At 40.7% G+C, this 18736-nt stretch overlaps 1 protein-coding gene across 2 annotated transcripts in view; it reads left to right on the top strand.

Moving 5' to 3' along the window:
- The window catches only part of TUBGCP3 (tubulin gamma complex associated protein 3), a 108261-nt gene extending 90416 nt beyond the window's left edge, over positions 1–17845 (top strand). For both annotated transcript variants that reach the window (XM_053309636.1, XM_053309635.1), the window contains exons 18-22: positions 12324–12412; positions 12571–12702; positions 15335–15475; positions 16392–16508; positions 16778–17845. In XM_053309636.1, coding sequence (XP_053165611.1) covers positions 12324–12412; positions 12571–12702; positions 15335–15475; positions 16392–16508; positions 16778–16936 — 638 coding nt within the window. In that variant the 3' untranslated portion in view covers positions 16937–17845. The remainder of the gene's footprint in view (positions 1–12323; positions 12413–12570; positions 12703–15334; positions 15476–16391; positions 16509–16777) is intronic.
- The last annotated feature ends 891 nt before the right edge of the window (positions 17846–18736 follow it).

Raw genomic sequence — 18736 nt, forward strand, 5'->3', positions numbered from 1 at the left:
ACACTGTTTAAGGGTCCTTGCAAATGAGATGAATGGCCAGCATGTAACCCCAAGTGCCCTTCAGTCCTCTCTTCAAACAGACTGCCTGCTAATTTGTCTAATTGTGGTAGCAGTTGGTGAACTGGAAGTTCCTTGCTGGGCTGAGGAGAGGGGCTCTGGCAATACTTACTGGCCTCTCTTGCCCAAAGAGCAGTCACTCCCCTCCTGCTCCTGGTATGTTGCCTCTATGCTTGGCAGCACAGTTTTCAAAGCTGCTGCTGGGCTGTGCGCACAGGGGAGCTGCCCCTATATGGATGGAGTGTCCAGGAACAGACAGCTTTTCCAAATCGTGTCCTCTTATGCAATGAGTGTATTTTCTTCTTAAACAGAAGAGTTTGTGGGAACTCTGTGGTTGCAGAAGAGCTATATAGAAAATGGCTTCAATACAAATGGGTGGAATTTTTGAAACAGCCTTGAAGGGGCAATAGAGCATTATTGTTTCTTGCTGACCACTGCATTCCCAGATTTCAGAGCTCAAGAGTCCTCGGAGTACTTAGCACGTAATCTAGTTTTATTGCCCAGTTTTACAAAGTATTGTGCTTGTTGCCCTTGGGAATTCCCAACAGAACGTGTTTTTAGACTAAGTCAGTTGCAGTGCTGTTTTTGCCTAGAATTGTTTTTTGCTTGTGTACATGGCATTTATGCATATTAGTTAGTTTTTAAAAGATGGAAGATATTACTCTGAAGAAATTTGACAGGCTAAAATGTAAAATACTGAGCCTGTTCATGTGATCAAGAAAAAGAGGGTAGAAGGCAGTATACTCAGGGATCCATGTTAGTCCAAACTCATGGGAATCCCCCCAACCCAGCGTGCTCAAATCTGGGTATCCAGATTCTCTATCCTGCGCTTTACCCAGGTAGGATGAAAAGTGAATGCTCCTACCACAATGTTTTGGTTGTCTGGATGCATTTGCTTGTGGTAGCAGGTCTCTGGAAGCAGCAGCCTTGATTGTAACAGAGCACTGTGGCTACAGGGGCTGGCACCTGTGAATGTGCCACCCTGAAAAGCACACGCTGCTCTTTTGCTTGTAGTGCCTTCAGTGGGGTTGGTCCCACCTCCTGGCCCTTCATGGCCAATCAAGTGACAGCTATTGATGCACTACCAGTAGTTGCCATTCGTGGTGTAGTGGCTAGAATGCTGGACTAGGACCGGGGAGACCCGAGTTCAAATCTCCATTCAGCCATAAAACTAGCTGGGTGACTCTGGGCCAGTCACTTCTCTCTCAGCCTAACCTACTTCACAGGGTTGTTGTGAGGAGAAACTCAAGTATGTAGTACACCGCTCTGGGCTCCTTGGAGGAAGAGCGGGAGATAAATGTAAATAAATAGATAAATGAATGAATAAATGAATGAATGAAATACTGGTTGTGCAATGCATGCTGGAATAGCTCTTTCAGTCTTCAGAGGAACCAGCTCCTGATTTCAACTATGGAGATCACTGCCGCCTGGATAATCTGTGTATTAAGTTTGTAGAGCAAAACCGAGGGTTTGCTTATCTGTGGCTACCTGGGTAGCAGCGCTTTGCTTCCCTCTCAGCACCCACCCTCGCAATATGATTGTGTGGAAGGGCTCATTATCTTTTATTAGTTCAATTCTAGATGTTGAATGTCTTACACATTTTTTGAGTCACACTGCTCTTTGGGCTTCTTTTTTTAGACGTAAAAACAAGAAAACATTATGTTAAGGGAATAAGGCAAGGAGGTTTAACAACCCCAAACAGATGCTTATCCTGCAATCCAGCTTAGTTGAGCTGTGAAGTACTTTTTTAGTATAGCTTTTATCTTTTAAATTTCAGCATGATAATACTAGAAGAAGGTCATGAAATGCCATAGAAGAATAACAATGTGTATTGAAGCTAAGCAGCCTCAAATTCATTGTTTAGTTCTATTACTGATTGTTCTGCCTTGCACTGTGTCAGTGTACTGTATGCCACATACTACTCCTTTATACTATATTTTTTATTCTTTGCTTCTCTCAAGTCAGCATTGAAAATGTTATATATGTATGAGAATACAGGAATATCAAAAGCACAGTAAACAACTCCTTGGCCTTCCTTGGTCATAGGTAGGTTGTTGCAAACAGGTGGATTTTGTAGCATTCTGTGCAAACAGGGAAGCTTTGGCATTGACTTATCTCCTCTTGAAGCTTGTTCTACACTTGAGTACCCTTGACTGATGACGCCTTATCTCCTTTTCCCACAAAGTTTGGCCTAAGCATTTTAGCTAAACACTCCCCAAAGAGTGTTATAATCTCAGAGGATCATGCACTGGAAATGCAATAGTGAACATAAATAGTCATCAGAAACCAGTAGGACGACAACCAATATAATAGTCACATCCATGTTAATACATGACTGGGCGACAAGACAAGGCATTCAAATGTTGGCCCTGGACTTGCATTCAAACCCCTTGAATAACCAAGGGCTTTGGGGAAGAATGTCTTCCTTTTGATGAAAAATAATACAGTTTTCCAATTTTATAGAACCTTTTTTGGCTTTCTTTCCTTAAGGAAAGTTAGCTTATGAGATCTCCCTGCATATTGTGTGTGTGTGTGTGTGTGTGTGTGTCCCTAGCAACATAACAATGCCTGGACCAATATGAATCAAATTGAGTACAGTTGTAGGGACACTGCAATGGTGTAGTTCTTTGATGATGTCATCCACCCTGATTCAAGACAGCAGACCTGTAAACGTTTGAGGTGCAAGTGGGCTTACTTGTGAACCACACGACTGATGTGAACCAAATTTGCTACATCTTTAGGGACACATAGGGATGCCTCAGTGGTGTAGTTTGTAATGTCATCCACCCCAATTCAAGATGGCAGACACGGGAACGTTTCAGGCACAAGTGGACCATCTAACCGGTTTGAACCAAATTTGGTACAGTTGTAGTGACGCATAGGGACACCTGAGTGGTGTAGTTTGTGATGATGTAATTCACCCCAATTAAAGATGGTGGATGAATGAACTTTTGAGGCGCAAGTGGGCTAACTTATGAACCTCCTAACCAACTTGAACCAAATTTGCTACAGTTGGAGGGACACAGAGGAACGGCTTAAGGGTGTAGTTTATAATGATGTCATCCGTCCCATTTCAAGATGGCAGATGCATGAACATTTGAGGTGCAAGTGGGATAACTTGTGGACTGCTGAACTGATTTGAACCAAATTTGGTGCAGTTGTAGGGACACCTCAACAGCATAGCTTGTGATGACGTCATCCACCCCAGTTCAAGATGGCGAATGTGTGAATGTTTAAGGCTGAAGTTGGCTAACTTGTGAGGATGGTAATTATCAATTGAGATTATAGTGAAAGGAAAGTAGGCAGATCAGTTCTTACCAGAATAACTTGTTTAACAAGATAGGAAGAGAAGGAAAGCCCTGAGTTATATAAAAGAGAGATGTAGATAATTGCTGTGATGTAGTTATTGTAACAACAAATCCTTTAGAACATGAAATATTCTGAGTAGTTTGGGACTTTAGGAATCAAAGGTCAAACATAGAACCTTTTGCGGGGACAGAAAAGAATTCAGCCAGTAGTGCACCTTGGATCAATTTGTACAAACTTGACCACAATAACTCCAGATGGCTGGTTTTCAGACCATTATTCTTGAAATTCACCTAGATAAGCAATTCTAGTTGTACAGTAGCTTTTAAAAGATGGCTGCATAGGGAAGAATAAAACCATAGGAAAAATGTTTAAGTGAGACTCCTTTAAAATTGAGCTTCCGGCCAGAACCATTAGATCTCTTTGAGTCTTCTTTCTTTCTCTTTTGCAGTTTCTCCATCAATTTTTGTTGACTGTAACCTTTGATCTCTGGGATAACTTGCATGACAGTTAACCAGGGTTAAGGTTATGTACTCTTCTTTCCAATAACCACATCCACTGTTCTGACTATTATTATTTGTATAGCACATTCTATAGTATGCAGCATGCAAATAATTAGGTGGACTAATCCTGTGGATGTTTACTTGGAAGTACTGTAAGTTCCACTGAGTTTAATGGATTTTACTATTACTACCTTATTCCATAGCTCTATTCAGATGCTATAAATAAGGAGGCTGTACTAGGTGCAGTCTCTGAAAATGCTCCAGAATGATGCCCTCTCCATCTGAGCTGCAAAGTGCACCCCTTATTCCCAAGCACCCAGACACATTGGCATCAACAAAAACAGTCTCCTCAATCTTGAAATCTGTGCTTTTTCTGTCAGTACCAAAGCCATCCCTCTCTATCACTCTGAGACCCTAGACACTGACGATCCCACGTCCAACTTCAATTTCACCTGCCACGATGCCAATCCACTCACTTTCTCCATCGATGCTGACAGATCCACATGCAGAGACTCCTACTCAGTCAACACCAAAGAGCGATATGTAGAGACTTCTCCCAAAGTGGACACACCAGTGCTCACCGCTTCAAAGCAAGTCACCCCTCAGTGTCAAGAGGCATCATCACCTCTAGTATTCGAGGTTGAAGAGAACACCAAAGATCCATTGTGGATTCAAGCAACAGTACACCATCAACAACTACCTTCAAGGGCTTCTTGTCCCAGACTATGAAAGATCCAGATAAGGACCATGACATAGTGATTGTCACCACATCATCCACACCAAATCCAACACTGCCATCAGTGAGTATTCAAACAGAACCTAATGGTGTGCTCAGAACATCAGTGAGCCAAACACTGACTGCCTGTCAGTTAACTGGACCAAAAGCCTCTTCCACCCAGTGGCACTCCTGTGGCTTCATATACAATGCTCCTGCTCTCCTTTCATGGCTGCCTGGGAAATCTGACATGGAAATGCCCTCTCCTGGCTTGCCTTATGATTACAATGACTACAAGTTGTGGAAGGCCCAACAGTCGAAGTCTGTAATACTGCTCTCTACTGTTTTCACACTTTCTACCATCTTGCCAGGTTCCTTACCTGTATGCACTTTAGCAATGGGTGATGCCTCCACAAGTATGCAGGGATGGGGGGTGGGGTGGCAATTACATCCTTACAATTGCATCCACCACACATACGAATGTGTCCCCAACTGATACTTCTTCTTTTTTTTTCTCATTTCATTTTTATTGATTTTTAACAATAACATCCATAACAAACACAACAGACAAAGTTGGACTTCCCGCTCATCTCTTTTCATGAAATAATAAATATAAAGTTATCTTCTTACAATATTAATAAAAAAACAAACCACCATAAATTTAAAGCTTAAAAAACAAAAAGAACCAAAAGCCTACCCTCCCTGCTTTTCAGCCTTCAAAGTCTGCTGCAAGATCTATATTGAAGAAACACTTTAAATACCACTTCAATGTTATCTACATATTAACAACTATAACAGACAGTTTTGTCTAGATATTAACAACTATAAACTATAATTTACCTTATTATAATTAATTTTAAAAAACAAAAAACCAATAACACACATTTAAAACTTAAGGAAAAAAAGAAGTTTAGGGAAAAAGAAAAGGAAAAAAAACCCCATTAATCTACCAAATCTGCATTTCAAACTACCAGTCCAACTTTAAAATCCATATTAAGGAAATAACTCTTTACATATGATAGAAGATAAAGCTAAAAGTAAAGAAAAAATAGCATAGAAAAGCCTCAAACCATCCTTGAAACTTTCTAAGCTTTACTCTTCTATCCATAATTATAGGTTCTGTCATCTCCACATAGCCCAAAAGTCTCTATCAGCCAATCTCCCCAAAAACATTTGGTCTTCCACTTCGATACATATGTTGCTCTAGCCAACATAAAAACATAGATTAAATTATTTGCAAACATTCTCTTTATAATATTCCCAGCAGGAAAGACTCCGACCCCCCCAGGAAACATCACCCCAATATTTGCTTTTATATACCATGTCCCAGTAGGCCCCAGCCCTCCCACCTATCCACCACATGAGAAAGGAAGAAAGAGTGAGAGAAGAAACATGAAAATAAGAAAACCCTCAACATCTCCACACCCCTCCAAGATCCACCCCCAACCTTTTTATATATCAATACCAATTTTTTTTAATATCAAATACCATCTATAAATCATTTTGTATTAAATTGACTTCTAAATATAACATTGGATAAGTTTTAACTCATTGTTCCATAGCTTTTCCAGTCTGCCATTTCTATATTGTACCCAACATATTAAACCCAATTTGGCATGACTGCCCTAACCGATTCCTCTCTTGTCTCCTCCACAAGCAACAATAAAAATTCGGTCAGCTATTAATTTAATGAAAAGCTGTACTGAGGAATCTTTCATTAGTTTGTTTCTTTTAGCCAAGTCTAAGATCAAACTAAAAGCTGTCTTGGTCTGGGTCTCATCAACTGTAATTCCCACGAGTGCTGTAAAGTCTTCTCCATATGGTTTTCCAATCTTCTGGTAAAATATTTCTAAAATGTCTCTAAACCTTAGAAATCTCTCTTCATGTCTTGATTCCGACAGGGCCACCCTATCTGGGGTTTCTTCTCCACTGTACTTCAATGGTTCCATACCCCTCATCCCAGGCTCGACCCCAAGTCCGAGTTCTTTATTATCCCATACCAGTTCATCAGTATTTGAGGTCTTGTTCGGTTCTTCCATGTTTCGCCTCATCTGGGTGACTTCTGTAACAACTTGTTGGAGTGTAATAGTATTTAATGCGAGGACAGCTGTGTTTGACAGCAGGATTTGTTTTATTTCAAACAAGGTTTCCATGGTGACAGACACTCCAATTTCCCCCACAGCTGTATCCGAAATCAGAAAGTTCTTGACTTGTATATATATCCAACTTTGCTAGAAGTTGTCGTTGCTTTTCATAATGGCATGCAGGGGTTAAAGAAAGGAATTACTTACACAGCCAGTTTTAACCTTGATCTCAAAATCGAAAGTACCAGCCTGTGTTTATTTTACAGATATAAACAGTTCTGTGGCATCTGCGCCTAATCTCTGGTAGCCGAAAATTTTCTCACAGTAATGTGAAACATCTGTTGCTTCCATTTCTCTCATTGGTTAAAGGCAGTGATAGGCAGAATAAGCAACAAATAGAAAATAGCAGAAAGTCTCTTTTTAAGCTTTGAAACTTCATAAATCTCTTCTTAGAATCCTCTTTAAAATTCAAAAATAACTATTCCTACTAGTCAACTTCTTCCCTATATTGAATTCAGTAATTCAAAATTCTTTAGTGTTTAGTGAACAAAGAAGATAGTATTCGTTTCTTTAATTATGATCCATAAAAGAACTTACAGGCTTATCTGTGGCGTCTTTCAGAGCACAGGAGGAGTTTCTCTCTTATGTTGTCTTGCTTCACTGAAAGAGGCGAACTTCTTAAACTTAAATCATTAATTATATCCAAATCGTAGAGATTTTCTGCCAGAGCAGCTTGAATCGTGAAGATTTTCCTGAGGAGGAGGTTAGCAAAGATGGATCCCCGTTCTCTGTCGGTCTGCCTAAGACAGATTTATTGAGCTCATCAGCTCAACTTCTGTAATGGCAAGCCGCATACGAGAAGATGTGGGTTATCTTGAGCCTTTGTCCTTTAATCCGGGATGGCGTGGGGGGGTTTTGAAGCCTCAAAACCCTCTTTTTCCTTCCTCCTCAGTCTCCCCTTAAAAGAGGAGCAGGCGCTGCGGTGGCAGTCCCAACCGGAAGTCGTCCAACTGATACTTCTGATAAAAGGCCTCTTGTATCTACAATCACACAAATACAGCCTTTGAGTCTTGGAACCCAAAAGACAACTACAACTCAAACTCAGGAATCAGACCTTTCTGCTACAATTCCTGCTGGCCCACATTTGCCTAGCATGGTCATCATCAGAAGAGCACAATGGTTCATCTGATTTTTGAATCAGACTCAGGGCCATTGTAACAGACTGAGGCCCCAAAACAGCATCTAACTTTATTTATTTGTTCGTTCGTTCATTCATTCATTCATTCATTCATTCGATTTCTATACTGCCCTTCCAAAAATGGCTCAGGGCTGTTTACACAGAGAAATATTAAATAAATAAGATGGACCCCTGTCCCCAAAGGGCTCACAATCTAAAAAGAAACATAAGATAGACACCAGCAACAGTCACTGGAGGGACTGTGCTGGGGGTGGATAGGGCCAGTTACGATTCCAAAAGTCCACAACAACACACTGCCTGTTCCACCTTACTGGCACATCACATATCACCACCAATTGCCAATACCATCAAACTGGCAAGCCATGCCCCTGCATGGCACCACATAACATCGGACTGTTGAGTCCTCAAGATAATATCTGTAGGGTATGCAATAGAGTTCAAGACCCTGCCAGTTTTCATGGGTGTGCGCTTCACTTGGGCAACAAGCATCCCTGATGGAGGAAGTGAAGGAATTGTTGGGGAAGGGGGCTATTGCCCCTGTACAGTGGACAAGAAGGAGGGACGGATTCTACTCCTGGTACTTTCAGATCCCCAAAAGGAGTGGAGGAATTCATCCCATCATGGACATGCACCAATTGAACAAGTTTGTTACATACTAGTGTTGCAAGCCATCAGGAATTGTGGCTTGCAACATTTGATTTAAAGGACATTTATTTTCACATAGGTAGCAGAGTAAATAATCAAAAGTACCTATGATTCACTGTTGTCGAGTCAGTAAACCAGTACAAGGTATTACCGTTTGAACTGTCAAGAGCACCACGAGTTTTCACAAAGTGCATGGCAGCGATTGTGGCGCATGTAAGGATGAAAGGTAATACAGTATTCCCTTACTGGGCAATTGGCTAATGTCACTGAAAGAAAAAGAAGAGTTAAACTCTTAGATTATTTATGTACTATCCCTTCTTTTTGACCTAGGGATACAAGAACTGCCCAGGGACTTTTTTGTATGGGGCGTTATATAAATGTACTAAATAAATAAAATATATCAAGTCAATTGAAAAAAAATTCACTTAGAACCAGTGCAGTCAATAAATTTCACAGGAGCAGTATGAAACACAGGGACAAAGCAAGCATACTTATTAGTGAAGCGGTTCCAAGCCATCAAGAACCCAGTTCACAATTTCCAGGCTCAGCCAAACCAAAATGCCTATCAGATCCAACGCCTTCTGGGTTTTATGGCTTCCTGCAATTCAATGGCACATTACACACATTTAAAGATGAGAATGCTGGACCTTGGGTACCTTTCAGTTTTTTGCCCCAAAGTGAACAGTCAGCAGCTTCTCCTCACGGTTGAAGCTCGGTTCCCCCACCCCCCACCCATACTTCAGTCACTCGGTGGATGATCTGAACAATCTTCTGCGAAGTGTACTTTTCCACACACCATCAGTGTGGGTCACCATGGATGCATCCCTAACCAGCTGGGGGGCACCCTGCAATGACCATCAAGTACTGGGACAATTAACTCTTCAACAAAGACAACTGTATATCAACTTCTTAGAACTCCTGGCTATGTTCATGGGGATAAAAGCCTTTTACCACTCTTGAGAGGTCAGGTAGTCCAATTACAACTCAGCATGATGACTGCCATTGCATATATTGGCAGACAAGGTGGCACCGTGTTGAGGTCCTTATGCGCTCTGAGCCTTCAGTTTTGCATTGGTGCATTCACAACCAGATTCACCCTATCACTGTCCACATAAAGAGGATGGACAGTGTACTTGCAGACAACCTCAATCAGTTGTTTCCACACCAACAGCAACATGAGTGGGAAATCCTCCACCACCACCAATTTAACACCAATATTCAGAGCATGGGCTTATCAATTGTTTGCTACATCACTGAATGCCAAGTGCAAAGAGTTCTGCTCAAGGGCAGGGCACGACTCACGGTCTCTAGGAGGTGTTTTTCATATGGACTGGTCCAAAGGAATCCTTTGCATGTTTCTACTGCAACCATTGATAGGCAGGGTGGTGGCCAAATTGCTTGCTAGACAGGCATCATGCATTCTAATAACACCTTGGTGGCCACGCCAGTCCTGGTTTCTGTTTGGTACACCAGACCGTCTCAGGACATGGGCCAAATGCTACATCCAGACACAGGCATGCTGCATCTCACAGCATGGCAGATAGGTATCTTTAAAAGATCCTACTGAACTGGTGGAAACCTTCCAGAAGACTAAATTATGCCAGAAATGGGAAAGGTTTGGAGCTTAAACTAGGATTAATGGTTTCTGCCCACTCCAAGCCTCAGTCAGGGACATGTTTCTGTATCTGACCTCCCTGAAATCATTGGGTTTATCTAATATGTCCATAAAGGTGCACCTAGCTACTCTATTCTCTAAATATCCTGGATGGGATGGTAAGTCTATATTTACACACCCAGATTGCAAGGGTTTCTTGAAAGGCTTAACTAATGTATACTCTCCAGTTCAACAACCTATTGCCCAGTGGAGTATATAACTAGTACTCTCTGCTTTGACTTTGGAGCCCTTTGAGCCCATGGACACGGCTCCTCTGAAACTAGTGACATTAAAAATTGTGTTTCTAATTGCGATAACCACAGCTTGTAGAGTGAGTGAACTGACAGCTCTGCACATAGATGCACCATTTACACGATTCTTCCCTGGCAAAGTTTTGATCTGAATGGACTGTTCATTCCTGCCAAACCATCACCAACTTTCATTTAAACCAAGGTGTTGTATTAGCCACCGTCTCTAGAGACCCCAAAATCCATCAGGGCTCATTCCACTCAGGCCTATGCTGCTTCAGAGGTCCATTTGTCTGGCATAACTTTCAGACACATTTCCAAAGCGGCAACCTGGTCCTTGGAACTGCCCTTTGGAAAGCACTACACTCTGCAGCGAAAGCTAGCTTTGAGAGAAGTGTGTTTTTAAAAGGGTGTTACAATAACTACTGTATCCTCCTCCTAGGGGAGCTAGCTAAACACCCATTCTTATGGATGCCAATGGATCACGATCCAGATTCACAGATTGCTTACCTGTAACTGATGGTCTCGTAGTGATCTGTTGACATCCATAAGTCCCTCCAGAACCTATCCGCTGCAGTAGCTTGAATGTGCAAAGGAGAACTCACTGTATTATTCTTCAGTGGATGATCGTCTATGTAGGCAGTTGTCCAGGGACTGAAGAAAATTGTGTCCAATCCGCCTTTTCCACACTGAGCGCATCCACACTGAGCACGTAAAATGGAGTGCGGGCACCTCAAGAACCAAGAACATTCAGCTGTGAGGCACAGAACCCATTCTTATGGATGTCAATGGATCATTACCAGATCATCAATTACAGGTAAGCCACCTGTTTATCAGCTGTTGGGTAGAATGGAGCCCTCCAACAAAACACAAGCCACACTTTCTCTTCCTCCAACCTTGTTTTACCTCACACATGAGCAGAAAAGAGCATGCACGGCTCCTGAACTAGGGTTGGACACATCTCCTATCCTGCTCATCCTCATGAGAACAGCCTTACCACCTGTCTCCTTTAGTCATTCTGCTCCCTGTCTAGTAAACAAATTATTTCATGTTCTGATTCCTTTCATTAGTTTTGCTTTGTGCACAGTATAAGTGGTCCACTGTGGTGACCATTCACACTGTAAATATTGTTTGCTTGCTTGTTTGTTGATCCTGGTTTATTGTTGGATCTAAAATTTTGTCTTTTGTTTCATATTAGCTTTATAGCTAGATACAGTGCTGAATCTAGGTATCTGTGGCAGCAATAGACTATAATCATTTAAATTCCATTTTCCACATATAGACGACCCTGTTCACCTATAATGGGAAACTCTGGTTTCCTGCTACAGGAATGAACCTTAGAGAGGTGTGAGCTCAGGTGCTCACTCTGCTCCTCTTTCTACACACATAAGGAAGGAGATCTAAAGTTTCTGGTTTTGCTTTCCACTAAACCACAACTTCCCATTGTGTACAGACATGGAACTGTGACTTATTCAAATCACATGTTGGTAAAACAGACCAGAATTAAACCATAGTTTCAGATATGGTTTATTACCTAACTGTGGTTTATTAACTGTGGTAATAATCCACAGTTCCCTTAATTTGCACATAATGGGAAACGGTGGCTTATTTTCAATCAAAAGTGGAAGCTTTACATTTCTTCCTCACATGCAAAAAGAGGAGGGAATGAAAGTGTATGTGGGGGTATTTAATCCTGCCGCTCTCTGTGGCTTATTTTCATAGCAGGGAATCATGTCCAAACTGGGCCATGGTGTTTCTACTTGAGAACCTCTGATATGTTATATAAAGTTCAAAGACAAGAGTATCCTGGCAGTTGTACTCCATGTGTTAAAAAACATTTGTGTTAAAAAATTTGGCAATATGAACATTTCCATTCTAAGTTGTAATATACAAATTATTTTGATTTCTTACAGAGCTTTCTGGGGTGCTGCATCAGTGTCACGTTCTGGCATCAGAAATGGTCCATTTCATTCATCAAATGCAGTATTACATTACATTTGAGGTACCCTTTAACCATCCGTTTTGTTTGTTTATTTTTTAAACAGAATGTTCTTAGTACACATGAGATTAATTATGCCATAGAGCTGTACAGCAGAGAAGTAGTTGCTTTAAAATATGTAAAACAAAATATATTTCAGTTTTGAAGTTTTTATTCTATAGGTGCTTGAATGTTCATGGGATGAACTTTGGAACAAGGTTCAGCAAGCTCAGGATCTGGATCACATCATTGCTGCTCATGAGGTTTTCTTAGACACAATTATATCTCGTTGTTTGCTGGACACTGACTCGAGAGTAAGCCTTTTTTCCTTTATATAAACACAAGTTTTTCATAGTTTGCTTATATTCTTCTTAAAAGAATATTCTCTGTTGAACTCAAGGATAAAATTGTAAAGCACATAGAACAACAGGCCCTGCTGGGAGAGAACCAGCATGGCTTCTGCAAAGGGAAATCTTGCCTCACGAACCTTTTGGAGTTCCTTGAGAATGTAAAGAAGTGTGTGGATAAAGGTGATCCATTTGACATAGTATACCTGGACTTCCAGAAAGCTTTCATCAAAGTTCCTCAGCAAAGACTCTTGAGAAAACTTAGCAGTCATGGGATGCTAGGACCAATGGGATGCTAGGACCGGGAAATTTAGGACCAACAAACGGAGGTACTTTTTCACACAATGCTTAATCAACTTGTGGAATTCTCTGCCACAAGATGTGGTGATACCAACAACCTGGAGGGCTTTAAGAGGGGTTTGGACCTCTCCTCCATGGAGAGGTCTATGAATGGCTACTAGTTGGAGGGCTATAGGCCACCTCCAGCCCCAAAGGCAGGATGCCTCTGAGTACTAGTTGCAGGGGAGTAACAGTTGAGTACCAGTTGCAGGGGAGAGATGGCATGCCCTCAACTCCTGCCTGTAGGCTTCCAGCAGTATCTGGTGGGCCAGATGCTGAAACAGGATGCTGGGCTAGATGGGCCTTGGGCCTGATCCAGCAGGGTTGTTCTTATGTTAACTCCCCCTCCTAATTACTAAAATGCCTAGTTTCATTAGGGATTTGTCTGTGTGTGGGGGTGGTTTTCAGAGAAAATCATTGCGCATAATCAACCCTGCTGGATCAGGCCCAAGACCCATCATAGTTTTGTATAAGGGCATTATAATATTAGCTGTTTTATTGTCAATCCCCTTCCTAATGATCCCTAGCATGGAATTGGCCTTTTTTACAGCTGCCACACATTGAGTCGAGACTTTCAACGAGCTGTCCACCACGACCTCAAGATTCCTCTCTTGATGAGTCACCGACAGCTCAGATCCCATCAACATATACTTGCAGTTGGGGTTTTTCGTCCCAATGTGCATCACTTTACACTTGCCAACATTGCCAGCATTGAAGCACATTTGCCATTTTGTCGCCCACTCCCGTAGTTTGGAGAGATCCTTTTGGAGCTCCTCACAATCCATTTTGGATTTCACTACACAAAAGAGTTTTGTATCATCTGCACATCTATTATTTTTTTCTTGTTTACACAGTCAGACAGGTGTTATTGACTGGTTTGTTTTATCCAGACATCAAGTCCTTCCCAAGGACCTGGGATGCCAGAATTTTATTGTCAATGGTTATAGATATCGTCGCAGAATATAGGCTGTTCCCAGTAAAGCTGCTTTTTGTAATTGGCTGATGGTGATTTCTGTGGCCCCTATGGTGTTGAGGTGCTCTTCAAGGTTGTTGTTGTTGTTACAACATTTATATCCCGCTCTTCCTTCCAAGGAGCCCAGAGCGGTGTACTACATACTTAAGTTTATCTTTCACAACAACCCTGTGAAGTAGGCTACCTCGCTGCTTACCCCTACTTCTAGATCATTTATGAATAAATTAAAAAGCACTGGTCCCAGTACAGATCCCTGGGGGACCCCACTTCTTACTTCCCTCCATTGTGTAAACTCTCAATTTATCCCTACCCTCTGTTTCCTGTCCTTCAACTAGTTAGCAATCTACATATGTACTTGTCCCCTTATCCCATGACTGCTAAGTTTTCTCAGGAGTCTTTGATAAGGAACTTTGTCAAAAGCTTTTTGGAAGTCCAGGTAGATTATGTCAACTTGATCATCCTTATCCACACACTTGTTGACACTGTCAAAGAACTCCAAAAAGTTCATGAGGCAAGATTTCCCTTTGCAGAAACTATGCTGGTTCTCTCCTAGCAGGGCCTGTTCTTCTATGTGCTTTACAATTTTATCCTTGAGGATGCTTTCCATCAATTTGCCTGGAATTGACATTAAGGTAACCGGCCTATAATTTCCCGGATCGCCCCGGATCCCTTTTTGAAAATCGGTGTTACATTTACTACTTTCCAGTCCTCCGATACAGAGCCTGATTTCAGGGATAAGTTATATATTTTAGCAAGGAGTTCGGCAATTTTACATTTGAGTTCTTTGAGGACTCTTGGATGGATGCCATCTGACCCTTGCAATTTGCTAGTTTTCTGTTTTTCCAGATAGTTTAGAACATCATCTCTTGTTACTGCTATCTGACTCAGTTCTTTAGCCTCCATCCCTAAAAAGCCTGTTTCAGGAACAGGTATATGCTCCGTATCCTCTGCTGTGAAGACAGATGCAAAGAACTCATTTAGCTTCTCTGCAACCTCCATATCCTCTTTAATAATCCCTTTTACTACTTTGTTGTCTAATGGTCCAACTGCCTCTCTGGCAGGTTTCCTGGATCTGATGTATTTAAAGAAGTTTTTGTTATTCCCTTTGATGCTTTTAGTTAAATGTTCCTCAAACTCTTTTTGCCTCCCTTATTGTCACCTTGTATCCTTCCTGTAGAAGGAGGCGGTAATTTATCAATATTTCAGCAACTCCTTCGAGGTTGCCATTTTCAATATTTTGATGTTTAGATTTCCACATCCTCACCATTGATCTTGCAACTTTTGTAGATGCTTCTCAACCAGCTTCGAGCAGTTTTTGATCAGATCCTTGAGTTTCAAAATACCCAGGATGCTATGTACAGAGCTGCCTTGGAGGAGTTACAGCTACGGTTACAGTATGAAGAAAGGAAAAGAGAGAGAGAACTTGAGGTACAGAAAAATCTCAGTTTAAGCAAGACAAGAGGCAACTATTTGAATACAATAAAATGCATGTATTCTAAGTGTGTGTGTGTGTGTGTGTGTGTGTGTGTGTATTATCATTATCCCGCCTAATACCTCCCTTTCTTCTCAAAGGTTATATAAATAGTATTTATATGAAGAACAAACTTAAACTCTTTTCTGCATCATTCTTGGAACAGGATAATTCCATAATGGACTGCATAATGATCCTAATGCTCAAACTTTAGCTTTTTCAAAAAGTACCTTTGGTAGACCATCAGTCCTTAGACCAAAAAACTAAATATGTGCTATACAGGTGGACCTCAGTATTTGCGGGGGTTCCGTTCTGTGGTTGTACCACAGATATCAAAATTGCGAATACTGAATCATTGATCCCTATGGGATAACGGGGGTTAGGTTCTCGGTCGACCATTTTTGGCTCAAAAATGGCCTAAAACGGCTGGTTTTTGCGGGGGGGGTGCCTTGTCAAGTCACACTGTGCCTCTAGTGGCAAAAAATGGCTAAAAATAACATTTTTTTGGTTTCATGATAGGAGCCATTTTGCGGCTCTCATTCCTAAAATGGTGACTGGAAATTACTTTTGCAGTCATTTCTGGCCACCTCCGAACCGCGGATATGCAAGGTCAACATGTGTTTTTTCCACACATGCTGAAATTAGGTGTAATTTTCCCGTCTGCAGATCTGCGAAACCGCGGATAATGAAACTGCGGATAAGGAGATCCACCTATACTGTTTGTCAGATACTTAGCCAGTTTTTTTAAAAAAAGTATAAGAAAATTGGTGTGTGGTTTTTCGTCTTGGTCTCTGTGCATTTAACAAATTCTGATGTATAAAGATGTGCCTGTTGATAGCTAATCTAATATCCTTTTTCACCTATATTGTTAAGGGTCAGTGGGGAGTAACAGCTTCAGAAGAAGAAGAAGAGACTAAAAGAATTAAAGTGTATCAAGAGACAATACCAAAACTGTGTTCACAGTTACGACTACTTACCCATTTCTATCAGGTATTTTTTTTTTAAAAAGATTAAACATGGCTTTTAATGTTACGAGACAGATATTTGCTGTCCTCTTGTTTTAAATGAAACATTATCCAGGCTGATTCAGGATTTGAGGTTCCTGGCTGACATACCACACAAGGGTACATCAGCCCAGTAACATTATGCACACACAGTTGTGCAACTGCATGTGTGCAGTGGTACTATGTAACATCATTTGTGCAATTTATGCATTTGTGTGATAATGAATTTCTAATTTTTCTCTCTTTTCCTTTCAGGGCATTGTGCGGCAGTTCTTGGTCTTGCTGACCACGAGTTCTGATGAAAGCCTTCAGTTTCTTAGCTTTAGATTGGATTTCAATGAACATTATAAAGACAGGGAACCCAGGCTTAGGATGTCTTTAGGCACTAGAGGGCGACGTAGTTCACACATATAAACTCTGCAGTGAATGTAACCAGGATCACTGAAGTGTAACCCATTGTTGGATGTGGCAGTCAAGGCTGGCATACTAAAACCAAATGGCATGCAATGGGTGTTTGTCATTATTGCAAGCAACCTGTTTTCAGTCATGTGATTGTGCAACACTAGTGCAGAAAGCAACGAGGCTTATTTTCTATATTTAATGTTTGATATTACTAAATGGGTTTAATTAGTTACAAACTTTGTTTTGTTAGTTCATTAACAGATCACTGTATTTTGTTTGGGGCTTTTAAAGCACATTCCGCTGTAATTTATATTTGTCTCTGAAAAATTTTATTCACTTGCAGAAAGTACTGTTTTCTTCAACACTCAACAGGGGTATTTTCAATTTCAAAATCACTTTTGTTTAAAACTCACCAGATTAGGGATCTGGTCAGAAAATATATATCTTATTTCTTTTTCAGTGTTGTGATGTACTTGCCTGTGTGGAAAAATGAGTCACTTCCAATTGCATACATTATTTTCAACATTTTCAAAACAATGATTTATTTTTCCAGAAAAAAAATATTAAAACTACTATACAGAAACAAATATTAGAGACCTAACAGGAGTAACACATAACAGATATCTTTAAAATAAAAGTCAAAACCTCAGTGCTCTCAAGTAATGAAACATGTAAATATTGAATAAATGTGAATGAAGTATTTTGTGTTCAAATCTAAGGTTGTTAGAAATTAATTTGGATAATGAAGACTTATTTCTCTTTCCTTGCCTATTTTTCCATTGTAAATATTTATATATTGCTGTCCAAAAGTTAGGGGGGAAACATTTTTGTAAAGAAGTCACTATATATCAAGTCATTCAATTATCCATTTGTTATATTCACAGGTAAAAGCTTAGAAAATAAACAATTATCTTTCAAACATTTCTTGTCTGTTTCTTGTAACTGGAAAAGTGTCTGTTCTGGATAAGGTAGGAGCCCTTATTATTATAGGGCTTCTCTAATGCCCCTAATGTATAATCAATCATCTGTACATTATGAAAAAGCCTAGCCTACCTAAGAGATTTCCTTTTCCCCTGTGTGTTGTCAGGCCCTTAAGCTGGTCCAACAGCATCGTCCTGACTACACCATCCTTGCCTTATGTCTCAAAAATGGGAATTCATGGCTCCAGAGTCAACAAGCCAGGAGCTCTATAAGAATTTCCTATTTTGTCTGTCTTTTAGACTTGGTTTATACTTCAGATGCACAGGTTGCAGTTGTTTTATTTTTGCTTTGTTTTGTTTTAGTAAGGATTACCTTTATAATGAGAGAGCCACAAACAAACTCAATAGATTCTAGAGTCCTCAGCCAACCATAGTCATGTAAAAGTATGGAAAAAGCTCATCCTTTGCTTTCATAGTAATGGTGCCAATGAATCTAAAGCCCTCAATATTTAATCTTCATGCGGCTTCTCTTTAGATTACATGTTGCAAAAACTGCATCTTTCCAAGCTGCAGGGCTCTAGCTTTTCAGTCTACATTTTCAAGATGAGAATTGGCACCTGATACAGTGAGGGAAATAAGTATTTGATCCCCTGCTGATTTTGTCCGTTTGCCCTCTGGCACAGAAATGACCAGGCTATAATTGGAATGGTAGGTTTATTGTAGCTGTGAGAGACAGAATAACAACAAACAAACCCTCAAAAGCCCAGTGCCCAAAAGTTAGCGATGGATTTGCATTGTAGTGAGGGAAATAAGTATTCGATCCCCTATCAACCAGCAAGATTTCAGGCTCCCAGGTGTCTTTTCACTATATGCAGGTAACGAGCTGAGATGA

This window comes from Hemicordylus capensis, chromosome 3 (assembly GCF_027244095.1).
Source record: "Hemicordylus capensis ecotype Gifberg chromosome 3, rHemCap1.1.pri, whole genome shotgun sequence".
Lineage (NCBI taxonomy): Eukaryota > Metazoa > Chordata > Lepidosauria > Squamata > Cordylidae > Hemicordylus > Hemicordylus capensis.